General features: G+C 42.0%; 1 protein-coding gene across 1 annotated transcript in view; it reads right to left on the bottom strand.

Annotated features, from left to right (window-relative positions):
• LOC138959419 (membrane-bound transcription factor site-1 protease-like) overlaps positions 1-15,413 on the bottom strand; it is a 78,955-nt gene extending 63,542 nt beyond the window's left edge. Inside the window, exons 1-10 of the mRNA XM_070330902.1 lie at positions 15,304-15,413; positions 13,102-13,594; positions 10,914-11,062; positions 10,192-10,297; positions 9,580-9,734; positions 8,161-8,278; positions 4,965-5,081; positions 4,147-4,256; positions 1,938-2,054; positions 1,343-1,410 (exon numbers count right to left, since the gene is read on the bottom strand). Of these exons, the coding sequence (XP_070187003.1) occupies positions 1,343-1,410; positions 1,938-2,054; positions 4,147-4,256; positions 4,965-5,081; positions 8,161-8,278; positions 9,580-9,734; positions 10,192-10,297; positions 10,914-11,062; positions 13,102-13,486 (1,325 nt within the window). The 5' untranslated portion in view covers positions 13,487-13,594; positions 15,304-15,413. The remainder of the gene's footprint in view (positions 1-1,342; positions 1,411-1,937; positions 2,055-4,146; positions 4,257-4,964; positions 5,082-8,160; positions 8,279-9,579; positions 9,735-10,191; positions 10,298-10,913; positions 11,063-13,101; positions 13,595-15,303) is intronic.
• Positions 15,414-17,125: the final 1,712 nt, after the last annotated feature.

Here is a 17,125-nt window from a genome sequence, read left to right as displayed (position 1 = left end):
ACAATCACAGTTCAGCTATCCTTTCTCCTGACAATGAGTACAGAGTTCAACTTCCTGCAATCACAGTTTGTGCTTGTCAACCAAATACTACCCAGAAGTTAAATCTGATTAAAAAAAAATGTTTATCAAGTAGATTTCAAATGTGTTTGATAAACATAAGTTGACACTTCTAATTTCCAAATCATGTCGCATAAAAGAAACCAAGAAAGATGAAGGACAAAGTTGTAGGTCTTCATTGTAAAGGGACAACTTACCCATACAGCGGTCCATCGTTACCAATGGCCGACACCATGATCACCTTGTTGGCTGACAACTTACCCATACAGCGGTCCATCGTTACCAATGGCCGACACCATGATCACCTTGTTGGCTGACAACTTACCCATACAGCGGTCCATCGTTACCAATGGCCGACACCATGATCACCTTGTTGGCTGTCAACTTACCCATACAGCGGTCCATCGTTACCAATGGCCGACACCATGATCACCTTGTTGGCTGTCAACTTACCCATACAGCGGTCCATCGTTACCAATGGCCGACACCATGATCACCTTGTTGGCTGTCAACTTACCCATACAGCGGTCCATCGTTACCAATGGCCGACACCATGATCACCTTGTTGGCTGACAACTTACCCATACAGCGGTCCATCGTTACCAATGGCCGACACCATGATCACCTTGTTGGCTGACAACTTACCCATACAGCGGTCCATCGTTACCAATGGCCGACACCATGATCACCTTGTTGGCTGACAACTTACCCATACAGCGGTCCATCGTTACCAATGGCCGACACCATGATCACCTTGTTGGCTGACAACTTACCAATACAGCGGTCCATCGTTACCAATGGCCGACACCATGATCACCTTGTTGGCTGTCAACTTACCCATACAGCGGTCCATCGTTACCAATGGCCGACACCATGATCACCTTGTTGGTTGACAACTTACCCATACAGCGGTCCATCGTTACCAATGGCCGACACCATGATCACCTTGTTGGCTGACAACTTACCCATACAGCGGTCCATCGTTACCAATGGCCGACACCATGATCACCTTGTTGGCTGACAACTTACCCATACAGCGGTCCATCGTTACCAATGGCCGACACCATGATCACCTTGTTGGCTGACAACTTACCCATACAGCGGTCCATCGTTACCAATGGCCGACACCATGATCACCTTGTTGGCTGTCAACTTACCCATACAGCGGTCCATCGTTACCAATGGCCGACACCATGATCACCTTGTTGGCTGACAACTTACCCATACAGCGGTCCATCGTTACCAATGGCCGACACCATGATCACCTTGTTGGCTGACAACTTACCCATACAGCGGTCCATCGTTACCAATGGCCGACACCATGATCACCTTGTTGGCTGTCAACTCCCACACCTGCACAATTAAAAACCATGGAACATAATTAAAATATTAATTCACTTAATCACAAACATCCACACTTTCAGCAGGCTAATCCAGTTTTCTCCAAACTGTCAAGGAGTACCATCCTGGTCCTGAGAAGCACCCAGGCCTCATCGGTGAGTAAACATAGACTCGACTCAAGCTGAAGTTTTCTTCACATTTCATTTGTACATATAAAAAATCTATAACTATTAGTACCAAGAACTATTAACTTTGTCCATGGCTACAACAAATTTTGCAGACAGGAATTGCTGGTTTACTTTCAAACCTGGAAATAACACCCGGGGTAGAATGCACGAGAAAGTGCTCAACTGGGAGGGACTTTGCGGGTCAAATTAGTTGAAATCTCGAAGAAATTTTAATTTCAACCTACTCGACCCAGCGGATGGTTCTCACCCAGTCGGGCACTTTCTCATAATAATCAGCTCTGGTTGATAAAACTGAGCCAGAAATGATGGGTCAGTTGTGGGAAAGGTGTTGGTGAATGAGACCCACTTTACCTTATCCACAAAGGGGTGATCCATGAAGTCGGGCCCACCGATACTCAGGTTCAGCACCTTGATCTTCTTCAGGATGGCGTAGTTGAAGGCATCCAGGAACCACGATGTGTACGACACCTGGCACAGGACAAAATCAACTTTGTCAACATTTCAAAATGTACGCAATTATTGGAACTTTTCAGATAAAAAAAACAAACCCATACCAAACTCATCCGCTACTAAAAACTTCGATCTTTCAGGGTTGAAACACAAAAGCAGACCTGTTTACCCTAAACCCGAGGCAAGAGTACTTTCCCAAAAGGTTGAGTGTATTTTTCAAAAAGTTGGTGTACTTTGCAAGCAAAGCCATATGGGCTAGGGAAAATGTACGCGTGGGTGCAAACGTGTTTGTGTAAGAATAGCATGTCTTGTGAACACCTTCAGAATTTCACTCCTTCCAATACAACAGGGATAAAACAATTTTATTTACCTGTCAGTTTATAGCATTATAACCAGTGTCTTCCAAACAGATTGATAATGAAAAGATGAAGTTCGTGAAATAACATCTGTGGTTGACCGTGGCAAGTTCATTTTTACAATCATCTCAGAAAACATTGCTTCAGCACAGACTACAGCCTTTTCTTCTGGCAGGATTTGCTTTGCGGGAATGAACTTCATAATTCCTAGGCAGCTTTCAGCGGATTTCTTTGCAGCAACCTTGTCCAGGTGAGATTTGGAACTGCAGTGTCGTTCGATGTCACATTTCCCAGCATGGCCAACGGAGAAATCTGATTTACAATACTTGCAGTGTGCATGACTTTTTCCCATAGTAGACTCCACAATTCCTGGCTCTTTCTTATATTTCTCCAAGAAAATCTGCTGCTTCTGCTGTTTAGATTTGGTACAGTCATCCGAAACTGGCACATTTTTCCGCTTCATTTTGCCACGATTGTCCAGACGATCGCACGTGCCAACAACTGAACAAGGTTTCCACAGCTGAAGACTTGCTGTCATGGTTATCTCCCTCCGACCGAAACCGGTATCAGTTGTACCATCCCGTAATCAGCACACCAACACCGGAAAACGTATTCTAGACTTTTTCTTAGGCGTATTTTGTGTGTGTGTCGCGTATTTGCGTACTGATAATAATTTGGCGTACAAAATACGCCCAAATCGTACTGGTAAACAGGTCTGCAAAAGAATTCTGTACTCACCAATGCAAGAACAGCATATACACAAACAAATCAAATGTTTGGCTATGGAGGCTTCTTCATGACGAACAAACAAACACAGAGGGAAACAAAAAGATGGACAAAACAACAAGTAGCAGAAAATGTGGAAGTTGGTGACAGTGACTTTCTTATGTCTTGAAACAAGCCTATCGTGATTTATTTATTTATTTATTTATTTGGTGTTTAACGTCGTTTTCAGCCACGAAGGTTATATCGCGACGAGGGAAAGGGGGAGATGGGATAGGGGAAAGGGGGGAGATGGGATAGAGCCACTTGTTAAGTGTTTCTTGTTCACAAAAGCACTAATCAAAAAATTGCTCCAGGGGCTTGCAACGTAGTACAATATATGACCTTACTGGGAGAATGCAAGTTTCCAGTACAAAGGACTAAACATTTCTTACATACTGCTTGACTAAAATCTTTACAAACATTGACTATATTCTATACAAGAACCACTCAACAAGGGTAAAAGGAGGAACAGAATCCGTTAGTCGCCTCTTACGACATGCGGGGTGCAGAGAAATAAGGATGTGGAAAAGAAGACTTTTGGTAAGTGAAATAAAGGTGATGGATCCAGTCAGGTAGAAATAAGACAACAAGAAAAGAATTGGAAAACTGCAGGGAATAGTAGGGAGAGTTTTCTTGGAAGGAAATATAGGTGAAAGGACTGGTAAGGCAGAAATAAGACAAAAGAAGAGAAGTAAAGGGGTGGGGTAGCTCTGTTTAAACGCTCCCGCCGCGTGAAGGCGACCCCATGGGAGCGCCTATCATGATTCTGTTACAAGGCATGCTGTATTAGTGTATATATGTCACTTGCATTTTTGACCAACGTGTGAAATTCAGCATGGATAGAGAAAGTTATTGCTTTTACAAGTTGTGGCCAACTTCGACAGTCAGAGTCACATGGCTCAAAGAAGGGAAATCCAATGACAATTGTTTTATGAACTATGTTTTGTCTTTTACAAACATTATTCACTGATAGGTATAATCAAACCTACCTGATTGTTTGTGAAGACCCTGAACACGTAGACATCGGCATCAGGAGCAAAACCAAGGCATTCTTTGTGGCTCGCGATGACACCGGCCACGAACGTTCCGTGACCCAGACCTGAAATTAATCACATCAGTAATTACAGTAGCAACACATCCACAAGGATCTAACACACATGGGTGGTGCTCGGCAGTTCTTACCTTTGCTCGATGAGTGACATTAAGTCGTAGGATTTTACTAGGAAAGGACAATTCTGTGTGCGTCATTCATGGCTGAGTTTTCATTCATTCAAATTTGTTTGTTGATGAAAGTTTTATTCGTTTATCTAGTACAAATTTCTTCTCGTAGCTGTATTGCTGATTTTCTCTTCTATGATCAATGTTGCTCAAGTTTTAAATGTACAAGGACATACATACTAATACTTGCAATATGTTCCTAGTTTGTGGGAAGGAAGATAACTGACTGTGTTTAGGTGGATGAGAAAAACAATTCAGGTCACTCTGCAAAACCAAAGCAAGTGTACTGCAATTCTTTAATACCAGGGTCTCAGATCTTGCTCTGCCGCCCTCTTACAATCGAAAACGTAAAAAAAAAAAAAGAAGGTTGTATCACCCTTCAAAATCAAGCCCCCCCCCCCCCCCTTTTGTTTTTAAAGACCCCTATTTTCAGATTTCCTGTTAACACCTGTAAATGTACCTCCCTTTTCAGACCGGCTTTTCCCCAAATGTTGGCCATCTTAAAAGGGTGGGGGGAGAGGGGGAGGTACACTTTACTTGCATGCCAAACATTTTCTGAGTTGAAAGCAAGATATCAACTGTGACATACCGTCATCCAGTGTTTTCTCGTTGGTCCAGTTGGTCCTGTCCTTGACACGACCTTTCCTGAAGTGCGGGTGGTCTGACGCCAGGCCTGTGTCAAACACAGCAACCTTCACCCCAGCTCCTGCACACATCATAAAAAATACAAACATTTGTCTATCTTCACCGAAACAAACCTGTCCTCATTGGCCCCCTGCACGGTAGGGATACGTTGGCTGCTTTCAAGGGTTTCCTTTCATCACAGGTGTCACCAGGCATGGGAATTGAAAAAAGTAAAAAAGGCTGAAAATGTGTAAGTTATATCAAAGTCGACGGCGCGATGCGCCTAGCCTCGATCACTAGGGGGGGGTCCGGGGGCATGCTCTCCAAGGAACCCAAATTGTGCAAATTGGTGTCATATGAGCTCCGACTTTGCCATTTAATTCAGTTTTCAGAATCATTTTCGCCTCCCCCGTTTATTTTATCGGCGGACACTCGGATAATCGGCGGAAATTTGCCTTTGGGTGGACAATTCCCATGCCTGGTCACAAATACCCCCTTGTTAAGACCTTGCTTTCTCTTCATAACCTCAAATGACACCAGTTTTAAGACTCCCTCCTTTTTAAGACCTGATTTTCACAGATTTTTTGTTAGGTCGTAAAAGGGGAGTTCCTCTGTACTGGCCGTGATACTGATAGTGACCAACACGGTGTGGACACTCAGTCATGACCTGTAAAGCCCAGACCCCACAACATCTCAGTAATAGTGACCAACGCGGTGTGGACACTCAGTCATGACCTGTAAAGCCCAGTCCCCAAAACATCTCAGTAATAGTGACCAACACGGTGTGGACACTCAGTCATGACCTGTAAAGCCCAGTCCCCACAACATCTCAGTAATAGTGACCAACACGGTGTGGACACTCAGTCATGACCTGTAAAGCCCAGACCCCACAACATCTCAGTAATAGTGACCAACGCGGTGTGGACACTCAGCCATGACCTGTAAGGCCCAGACCCCACAACATCTCAGTAATAGTGACCAACACGGTGTGGACACTCAGTCAAAACCTGTAAAGCCCAGACCCCACAACATCTCAGTAATAGTGACCAACACGGTGTGGACACTCAGTCATGACCTGTAAAGCCCAGTCCCCACAACATCTCAGTAATAGTGACCAACACGGTGTGGACAGTCAGTCATGACCTGTAAAGCCCAGTCCCCACAACATCTCAGTAATAGTGACCAACACGGTGTGGACAGTCAGTCATGACCTGTAAAGCCCAGTCCCCACAACATCTCAGTAATAGTGACCAACACAGTGTGGACACTCAGTCAAAACCTGTAAAGCCCAGACCCCACAACATCTCAGTAATAGTGACCAACACGGTGTGGACACTCAGTCATGACCTGTAAAGCCCAAACCCCACAACGTCTCAGTAATAGTGACCAACACGGTGTGGACACTCAGTCATTACCAGTAAAGCCCAGACCCCACAACATCTCAGTAATAGTGACCAACACGGTGTGGACACTCAGTCATTACCTGTAAAGCCCAGAGTTTCTGGGAAATCATCATCTACATGGATTCAGCGGCACAAGGATGTGTAAATGACGACATGCAGTGAGCCGTGATACGAACTCGTGAGTGTCTGTCAACACCTTAACTTGTGCAGTAATTTATTATTGAAATAGTATCTTTATATCATTAATCAATGTATGGAGTGATTGTGATGAGATTGTGTGAACTGTGTGGTCGAGAAGTTGATTGGTATTGATGTTTTGAAGTGAAGAATTGTGTTGTAATTTGTGAGGAATTAATAAGTCTGTATCCTCCCAAATTCTGTGTTTGAAGTGTGTAGTGTGAAGAGTGAAGAGTCAGTGTAATTAGATAGGGCAGAACACGTATACATAAAAGTAACTCCTTTATTTGCACTATAATCCACTTCATGACACCACAACATCTCAGTAAAAGTGGCAAACACGGTGATGTGGACACTCAATCATTACCTGTAAAGCCCAGTCTCCACAACATCTCAGTAATAGTGACCAACACAGAGACATGGACACACAGTCATTACCTGTAAAGCCCAGTCCCCACAACATCTCAGTAATAGTGACCAACACAGAGACATTGGACACACAGTCATTACCTGTAAAGCCCAGTCCCCACATGCACAACATCTCAGTAATAGTGACCAACACAGAGACATGGACACACAGTCATTACCTGTAAAGCCCAGACCCCACAACATCTCAGTAATAGTGACCAACACAGAGACATGGACACACAGTCATTACCTGTAAAGCCCAGTCCCCACAACATCTCAGTAATAGTGACCAACACAGAGACATGGACACACAGTCATTACCTGTAAAGCCCAGTCTCCACAACATCTCAGTAATAGTGGCAAACACAGAGACATGGACACACAGTCATTACCTGTAAAGCCCAGTCCCCACAACATCTCAGTAATAGTGACCAACACAGAGACATGGACACACAGTCATTACCTGTAAAGCCCAGACCCCACAACATCTCAGTAATAGTGACCAACACAGAGACATGGACACACAGTCATTACCTGTAAAGCCCAGTCCCCACAACATCTCAGTAATAGTGACCAACACAGAGACATGGACACACAGTCATTACCTGTAAAGCCCAGACCCCACAACATCTCAGTAATAGTGACCAACACAGAGACATGGACACACAGTCATTACCTGTAAAGCCCAGACCCCACAACATCTCAGTAATAGTGACCAACACAGAGACATGGACACACAGTCATTACCTGTAAAGCCCAGTCTCCACAACATCTCAGTAATAGTGGCAAACACAGAGACATGGACACACTGTCATTACCTGTAAAGCCCAGTCTCCACAACATCTCAGTAATAGTGGCAAACACAGAGACATGGACACACAGTCATTACCTGTAAAGCCCAGACCCCACAACATCTCAGTAATAGTGACCAACACAGAGACATGGACACACAGTCATTACCTGTAAAGCCCAGTCTCCACAACATCTCAGTAATAGTGGCAAACACAGAGACATGGACACACAGTCATTACCTGTAAAGCCCAGTCCCCACAACATCTCAGTAATAGTGACCAACACAGAGACATGGACACACAGTCATTACCTGTAAAGCCCAGTCCCCACAACATCTCAGTAATAGTGACCAACACAGAGACATGGACACACAGTCATTACCTGTAAAGCCCAGGCCCCACAACATCTCGGCATGAAGAGCACCGGTGATCTGTTTGGGAACCGCTCTCATCAACCTGCGAGACTTGTGACCGCTGGCTGACATCCAGTACGTCGCTCCCTGCAGTGACACACAGTCAACAAAGCATCTTCACTAAGGTTTACAAACGCCATATCTATCAGAAACTTAACATATAAATTGACAAAAATCCTGCCTTTCTTCAAAGAGAAAGCGAATTAAAAAAATAGAATCACTTACACATGGGACAAGGAGTAGCCTGCCTTGAGTCTTAAAATCAGTAACAGGGTCATTTTTATGTAATACATTATACGATGCATTAGCAAAGCTGAAAAGTAAAACAAGGATGAACAAGTCGCATAAGGCGAAAATACAACATTTAGTCAAGTAGCTGTCGAACTCACAGAATGAAACTGAACGCAACGCAACGCAGCAAGACCGTATACTCGTAGCATCGTCACTCCACCGCCCGTGGCAAAGGCAGTGCCAGTGGAATTGACAAGAAGAGCGGTATTCGTTGCGCTGAGAAGGATAGCACGCTTTTCTGTACCTCTCTTCGTTTTAACTTTCTGAGCGTGTTTTTAATCCAAACATATCATATCTATATGTTTTTGGAATCAGAAACCGACAAGGAATAAGATGAAAGTGTTTTTAAATTGATTTTGAAAAAAAAAATGATAATAATTTTTATATATTTAATTTTCAGAGCTTGTTGTTAATCCAAATATAACATATGTATATGTTTTTGGAATCAGCAAATGATGGAGAATAAGATGAACGTAAATTTGGATCGTTTTATAAATTTTTATTTTTTTTTACAATTTTCAGATTTTTAATGACCAAAGTCATTAATTAATTTTTAAGCCACCAAGCTGAAATGCAATACCAAAGTCCGGGCTTCGTCGAAGATTACTTGACCAAAATTTCAACTAATTTGGTTGAAAAATGAGGGCGTGACAGTGCCGCCTCAACTTTCACGAAAAGCCGGATATGTCATCAAAGACATTTATCAAAAAAATGAAAAAAACGTCTGAGGATATCATACCCAGAAACTCTCATGTCAAATTTCATAAAGATCGGCCCAGTAGTTTAGTCTGAATCGCTCTACACACACACACACACAGACAGACAGACACACACACACACGCACATACACCACGACCCTCGTCTCGATTCCCCCCTCTATGTTAAAACATTTAGTCAAAACTTGACTAAATGTAAAAAGCAGGGAAAAGTCTTGTATACTGTGTATTATGCAAGGAGCGAGAAGAATAGAGGCCAATACAACACACTGTTTATCATTTATTCTTCTTCTTGGTGTTGACTGTTGAAAAAAAAAGATAAAAAAGCCCAACACACCCACAACCCCCAACTACAGGTGAACGATGAAAGCGTGCACTGACCAGAGACAGACTGCGGCGACGAGAGTTGTATGCCCTTGAGGAGTCGAAGGACTGGGTGTCCGGCCACGACTTGTTACCGCCAACAGTGGTGTTACAGGGGTGGGGGTGGGGCTCTCCTTTAGGAGGCTTCTCTTTCTTCCCCGAGTCTTCCTCCACTGAACACAACACACGCAACCCCCAAGTCAATCCTTCATACGTTACATTAAATTCTATCAAGATCCAGATATGCTAACATTCATTTTTAACTACAATACTGGTACGCACATTTTCTTGCTTGTTTTCTGACAGGGGGAAGCTTTTCATCCTTGAACATACAATACATTATCTACTTGAGGGTGTTGTTTTATTTCTTTTCTTTTTTTAAAGCAAATTCACTTTACATTTAATTTTGAAAAATAAAAAGAAGCATTATTATTTATTTAATGTTTGCCCTATTTCTTGCATAATAAATCTGTGTTCAATTTTGCGCATATTAGTAACTTTTTTTGTTATTTGTCAGCATATAATTATGCAATCATTTACATCAGGAACGCAAAACAGAGATAACTTTGAAAGCAACATAAACTCTATCAATAACTTGTGAATTTTCACAAAACTTCACAAAATACGTACCTTTGGAGTACTTGAGTGTGCGAACAACTTTGCGATGCGGAGTGACTCTCCTGATGAGAGGGTGCTCTTCCAAAGCACTGACCCCAGCCTTCAACTTGCCATGCAACTGAAACAAGGCAACACAAGTGCAATAGATGATATTCGGAAATAACTCTGTCGGTTTTGTATGGGTTGTGAAAGAGTGAATGCCCTTGCTTTTCCTCTGACAAATAACTTCACAAATGCTCCTGTCCACATGTTTCCGACACACCCCTCGCTAGTGATTGGCCCCTCCAATGTTTGTCCGAGTAAAAAGCAAGGGCATTCACTCTTTCACAACCCACACAAACCCGACAAAGTTATTTTCAAAATTGTGTCTTTTCCCACCTTGTTCATTATGACACAATGACTATGCACAGAGTGAAATTTGAGCTGCTTCTTAACAGGTGCAAAGAAATTAATACCTCTTTAAACAATTTACATATAATATACATTGTATTACGATCATCTTCACTAACGGCACAACTGGTTCAAAGGCAAACAACAATAAACCGTCACATCAACAAGAACAGTAAGTGAGTGACGGTCATTCAAATTTCAAGAAAATATTAATTGGACAAAGAAAAACAAATTAGGAAAAGCTAAAGAAAGTATCGTGAATTTAATTTTAATCAGACCAAGCACAGAAATTAAGAAAAGCTAAAGAAAGTATCGTGAATTGAAGTGAACAATTTGAGTAATACCTGGACCACATCGAAGTCGCTGGGGTAGGTTTGGGCAGGGTTTAAGCGAGGTAGCACTGTCCATGACAAACCCCAGTCTTGCAAAGCCGCACTGATGAATCTTCTTCTGGCAGCGGACCTGTAATAGCCGGCAAATGAGACGATGTATTCTGCACAAATAAACAGTCAAACACATAATTTGTATAAGTTATTGTGAGCAAAATTAAAACTAATTTCCGCTCTCTGTTACTGCTCTATTTTTAAGGTTTACGCACATTACTTCATAAACGTATCTTACAGAAGTTGCAGAATAAGTCTTTTACATTCAAATTTGATTACAAAACCCAGAAACACACACAAAGAAACACACCTCTTACTAGTTACTTTCTATAAATTGCTGAAACTTTAAAATCTATTGACAGATTTGATTTATAATTTAAAAGAGAGAGAAAGGTTGAGAGACGGAGAGAGAGAGAGAGAGAGAGAGAGAGAGAGATGGAGAGAGAGAGAGAGAGAGAGAGAGGGAGAGAGAGGGAGAGAGAGAGAGAGAGAGAGAGAGAGAGGGAGAGAGGGAGGGGGAGAGAGAGAGAGAGAGAGAGAGAGAGAGAGAGAGAGAGAGAGAGAGAGAGAGAGAGAGAGAGAGAGAGAGAGAGAGAGAGAGAGAGAGAGAGAGAGAGAGGAGGAATTATTGAAATAAGCACCCTTCATTGCCTTCAGCACCCTTAGTTTTGAACACTTTGAACAAAGCATTATAAATGATCTCCTTCGCTAGTGTACATTATGATAGTCAGATACAGCTTAACAATGAGGCGACATCACACAAAGAAATGGGTCATTCTCAGAAATGGTGGTCCAGTGAGAGTGAGTAGGGGTGACACATTTGAAATCATGAAAAAGTAAATTAACATTATTTCTACCACGACTTTTTTTATCTGAATCTATTCCTGAGACATTAAAGCATTGTTGTATGTCAATAAAAATGGTTTCTATACGTTGGTGTTGTTTTTGTGTGCTTTTCAATTGCGAAGTTCGGCCGTTTCCGGATCGCCGAAGCGTTACACGACTTTCGTGATCAACAATATGTTCAGTCTCATGGCTAAATGCAAACATGCAAACACCAACAAATTACTGCAATCGACAGTCAGGAGTTCAGTCTTGGACGTAGCAACACATCTTTGCAAAAACTCACGCTGAATTTGAAGTTACGGGCTTCGAACAAAAAATTATGAATGTCGTAATGCATCGTATCCAAACTCGACGCGCGAACATCGGACAGCAATGTGCTCCATGACTTTGCCACATCACGGCTATTTTTAGCTCTTTGGCGCACAGGAAGTTCGAACAAGAAAATAGTCCTTTGAATCACAGCCAAATATTCACAGAAAACACCAGAATCATATCATTTGCTGAAACTCATGGCGTCGTTTCCCGACCTACGTTACGACTGAAGATAGTTTTTACTTAATTGTCGAGCCTGCAAAGCTTTGTCACAAACTTACACACCGCGGATGGCGACAATGTAGTGTCGGAAGGATATCGAGTGCAAACAGTCTCTCAAAGCGCGAAGTTTAGCGGAACAAAGCAGCCAAGAAGTTTTCGTATCCTCTGATTGTCGATGTTTGACATTCATCAAGTACTTAAAATGGGTAATCTGAACGCAACAGGAACTTTCAACAAATACAGCAAACTCTGACGAATTGTGTTTTGTGTAGTTATTTTGGGTCAGACGGGTTTTGCCGGCAGGAAAGGCCAAACAGTGCAGATTCATGTCTGTCGCACAGGAACCGAAAGTGGTTCAAGCATTTCGTTTCTGTGTTGCGACATTCACCTTAGTCAGTTCCAAATGTCATTTTTTTTACCAATATTAGTTGAAGTCCTTACCTTTCATAACTAGAATACTGCAGAACTGATAAAAAATGCACAAAGGATTGAAGGCTTAGGTGGTTTAAAGTTGGAATTTGGTTTCCATGTTACAACATTCATCACGTAAATACAACACTTTAAAACGTCTCTTATTCAGCAACCAATTACTCTTTTTGTCTAATTTTTGCATCATTATGTATAGCAAACAATAGACTTCATAGTAAAAACAATTATTTTGTATTTCTTGACACTTTATTTTTTACTTTGTAACACTTTGGACCACCATTTCTGAGAATGACCCAAATACAAACATAAAACCTGACACTCATCACAACTGTACACCTACCACTATCCACCACAGAACTGGAAAACTCCACTCGAAGCTGTTCTTCAGGCAGTGAGGAAGAGAAGCTACAGTTGGACGGATCAAGGGGACCAGGACTGGGCCCTGGGTCATCATGGTGATCGTGCGAATGATGATCTTGCGGATAATGCTGATCTTGCGGATGATGCTGATCGTGCGGATGATGCTGATCATGCGGATGATGCTGATCTTGTGTGTGATGCTGATCATGCGGGTGATGCTGATCGTGTGGGTGATGAAGATGGTGCAGAAGACTGGGACTTGTACCGGGACTCTTGGCTGTCTGTGTCTCTGATGTCTGGTGCATTAATTGCAACGTCACTGTGAGAAGCAGGAAAGTCCACGGCCTCATTTTTTTGCGCGCCATCTCGGCTGTCTTTCCCACAGACTGTCAATATGTTATGAGCTCAACTGTCTACAGCAGTAGATCTTTGTGTTTTGATGTGTCATCGGGACTGGATTTTAACACTGCCACCTGCATGTTTTAAAAAACAAAGAAAGGCATGTCTTTTAACACTGTGTTCAAACTTGTTCAAGTCAATTCCATCTCCTGAATACATCCATCTCAAGGGCAGAGGATTAAAAACATAAACTGATAAAGACAGCTCTGCTCAGGGCTTTAATTCAAACTCTACATTTCTGGTGTAGTTTCTATCACTATGAAATTGAGAGACTGAAAATTGGTATACTAGCTATGCTATTAGAAACAACTAGTGTACACTAATCCTTGGCTGCGAGTGTGAGTTAAGTTAGAAGCACCTCACAGCTGGTGATTAGATTTTCTCTAATCTTCCACAATCACAACACAAGCTCTAAGAGTTATGACCACTACTGACAGCAGCACATTTCCAGGATTACATCACGTTGTCATCGTCATCCAATCCAAAGTCATTATGCTTCGCATTGTGAATCAAACAACGAACAGTGACCCAGTAAGTAAATAATTATATTGTAATTGTAAAAGTGAAACAGTACAACCGATCTACTTCTTCTGTGTTCGTGGGCTGAATCTCCCATGTACACACGTGTTTTTGCACGAGTGGATTTTTACGTGTATGACCGTTTTTACCCCGCCATTTAGGCAGCCATACGCCGCTTTCGGAGGAAGCATGCTGGGTATTTTCGTGTTTCTATAACCCACCGAACTCTGACATGGATTACAGGATCTTTTCCGTGCGCACTTGGTCTTGTGCTTACGTGTACACACAAAGGGGGATAAGGCACTAGCAGGTCTACACATAAGTTGATCTGGGAGATCGGAAAAATCTCCACCTTAACCCACCATGCGTCTTAACACCAAGCCATTGCGCCCGTCTACCAATCTACTAAATAAAACCCTTCCAGTGAGGGAGACCACACCAATGGCAATGGCAATGGGAGAGTATGCAAGGGGAAACTAGGCCACATAAAATCAAGTTAATGTCATCTGCCTCTCACTGCAGGTTAAACAAAGTGTGATTCAACATGAGCACTCATCAGTGCTACCATAAACAATAAACTGTGTGGTTGAAAGGGGACAATGCATTTAACAATTAGGAAGACAAAATGTAAATCAGAAATGTGTTTCGGTCTAAAGACTAAAGTACCTGGGTGCCTCTTTCAGCTGTAGGCACGCCTGACAAGTATAGATCTATAGATACATCATTACATGCACCTTTCTAGAGGAGGGCCCTAAGGGTCAAACAGGCGCAACCATAGCCACTGTCGTTTTGTTCTTAGATCAAGAAAAATATTCATTGTCAATGTCATCTTGTTGACTACTAACGGTTTCGATGGAATCTAGACCCTATCGGTATTCCAAGCTCTCGCAAACTTCAAAGCATAGCAAAGGATGTTTAATTGTTGTACGGCTATTTCCTGGAATTGCTGTCACAATTATTTGTAAATTTGTAATCAATCAGCCTGGATAAGTGACAAAAAATACCCCTCCAAAGATATTCTAGTGAAATAGACAACGAGTTCATCCATTGACTTCAAACTTTGCCCGTTCGTGAGCCAAAGCCAAAGCCAAAGGATGTTTGTTTTGACACTCTCCATCTGGGCGAACATGTAGAATTCTCCCCTTTAATCACGACTACCCATCCACTGAATAACAAATATCAAGACTCAAGCACAAGAAAAATAATTTAACTCAGCTGAATTACAGTTCAGGTTCTCATAAAACAATAAAAACTTGCTTTTTACCGTAATGTTTGTTGATATCCCGACAAGGTCGCCATTTTGGCTTCAGAAACTCAGCATGTGCTTGGCCAAATACGGACTAGAACCATTTGGGTATAAGAATTGAAGGGACGTAACTAAGCACGAAAAACTAAAAAGAAACACAAGAACAAGATGGCTTACATCCCTTCAACTATCACCCGTCATTACTAGTTCTGAAAGGCTGAAGTTGGTGAACCTTCACGTCAGTATAAAAAGTTCGGCCGTGTGACAGAGAGAGTATTAGGAAGGTCGCTGGTTCGGGCTGGGACGTACACGGGTCAACTTTATGCGGAGACCCAGAGACGGAAGCCATATCCAACCCCCGTGTCACCACAATGGCACGTAAAAGACCTCGGCTCGCCAGAAGTCACTGTACTGTGTCACAATCTCGAAGGAGAGTTGAGTCAGTTGAGGCAAAGATCTTGTAGGCTACGTAGCCTACAAGATCTTTGGTTGAGAAAGAATAAACAATAACAAGACTTTATTTACACATTATAAATAGAAGACAGACCGAGGGGAAAGGCTCCTAATATGGACCGGCTCCTAATATGGACCGGCTCCTAATATGGACCACCTCCTGTTCTGACAAACTAACGGCGCTAGAGCACTCAAAACAATTTCATTCGCTTTATTCACCCTCTCTGGATAACTTGCACGTGTCAAAACAGTTGCAGAAACACAAACCTCAAAACCGTTAGGCTTTTTCGCTTTTTTCACTTTTGGCAGCGTTCACTCTAAATTTGCCGCCTAAAACGGACTCGTTTCTGTCCACAGCCAAAGCTTTCATAACACAAAAAGGGCTATATATATGAGAGCTAAGGCAGTATTTGTTACATTTTAACAGTGTGTACCCCGAGTTTCTACTGCAAACAAAAAATAATAGCAAAACCTCAAAGTATGTGTGAGTCCCCTAATATGGACCACCTTCAACAAATCGAAGAAAATAAAAACTAAAGGCAATTTTAATTAATTCAATAAGAAGCTTGCTGAAAATAACCTATAATTAGCCCTCGAGATTTCAAAAAGATATAACATTATGATAGCCTTTTTTTTGTGGAAGTTGATAATTTCACTTATTTTCACTCTGTTTTTGATAAGCTTCTTCAGTTTCCTGGTGTGCTTCAAATGATGCTCTCATCAACCCGAAACAGCTAAATCTAAAGCATATTTGAATTAGTCTCACTTGCACACTAAGTTGTAGGGGAAAGGCTCCTAATATGGACCGGCTCCTAATATGGACCACCTCCTGTTCTGACTGACAAACTAACGGCGCTAGAGCGCTCAAAACAATTTCATTCGCTTTATTCACCCTCTCTGGATAACTTGCACATGTCAAAACAGTTGCAGAAACACAAACCTCAAAACCGTTAGGCTTTTTCTCTTTTTTTCACTTTTGGCAGCGTTCACTCTAAATTTGCCGCCTAAAACGAACTCGTTTCTGTCAACAGCCAAAGCTTTTATCACACAAAAATGGCTATATGACAGTTAAGACCGTATTTGTTACATTTTAGCAGTGTTGACCCCGAGTTTCTACTGCAAACAAAAAATAATAGCAAAATCGCAAAGTATGTGTGAGTCCCCTAATATGGACCACCTTCAACAAATCGAAGAAAATAAAAGCTAAAGGCTATTTTCATTCATTCATTTAGAAACTTGCTGAAACTAACCTATAACTAGCCCTCGAGATTTCAATAAAATATAACAAATAGTCTTCTTTTCGTGGAAGTTGATAATTTTACTTTTTTTCACTCTGTTTTTGATAAGCTTCTTTACTTTCCTGGTGTGCTTCAAATAATGCTCTCAT

This window comes from Littorina saxatilis, linkage group LG1, assembly GCF_037325665.1.
Source record: "Littorina saxatilis isolate snail1 linkage group LG1, US_GU_Lsax_2.0, whole genome shotgun sequence".
Classification (NCBI taxonomy): domain Eukaryota; kingdom Metazoa; phylum Mollusca; class Gastropoda; order Littorinimorpha; family Littorinidae; genus Littorina; species Littorina saxatilis.
The sequence above is the reverse complement of the archived record's forward strand: the minus strand, read 5'-3'. Positions and strand labels throughout refer to the sequence as shown.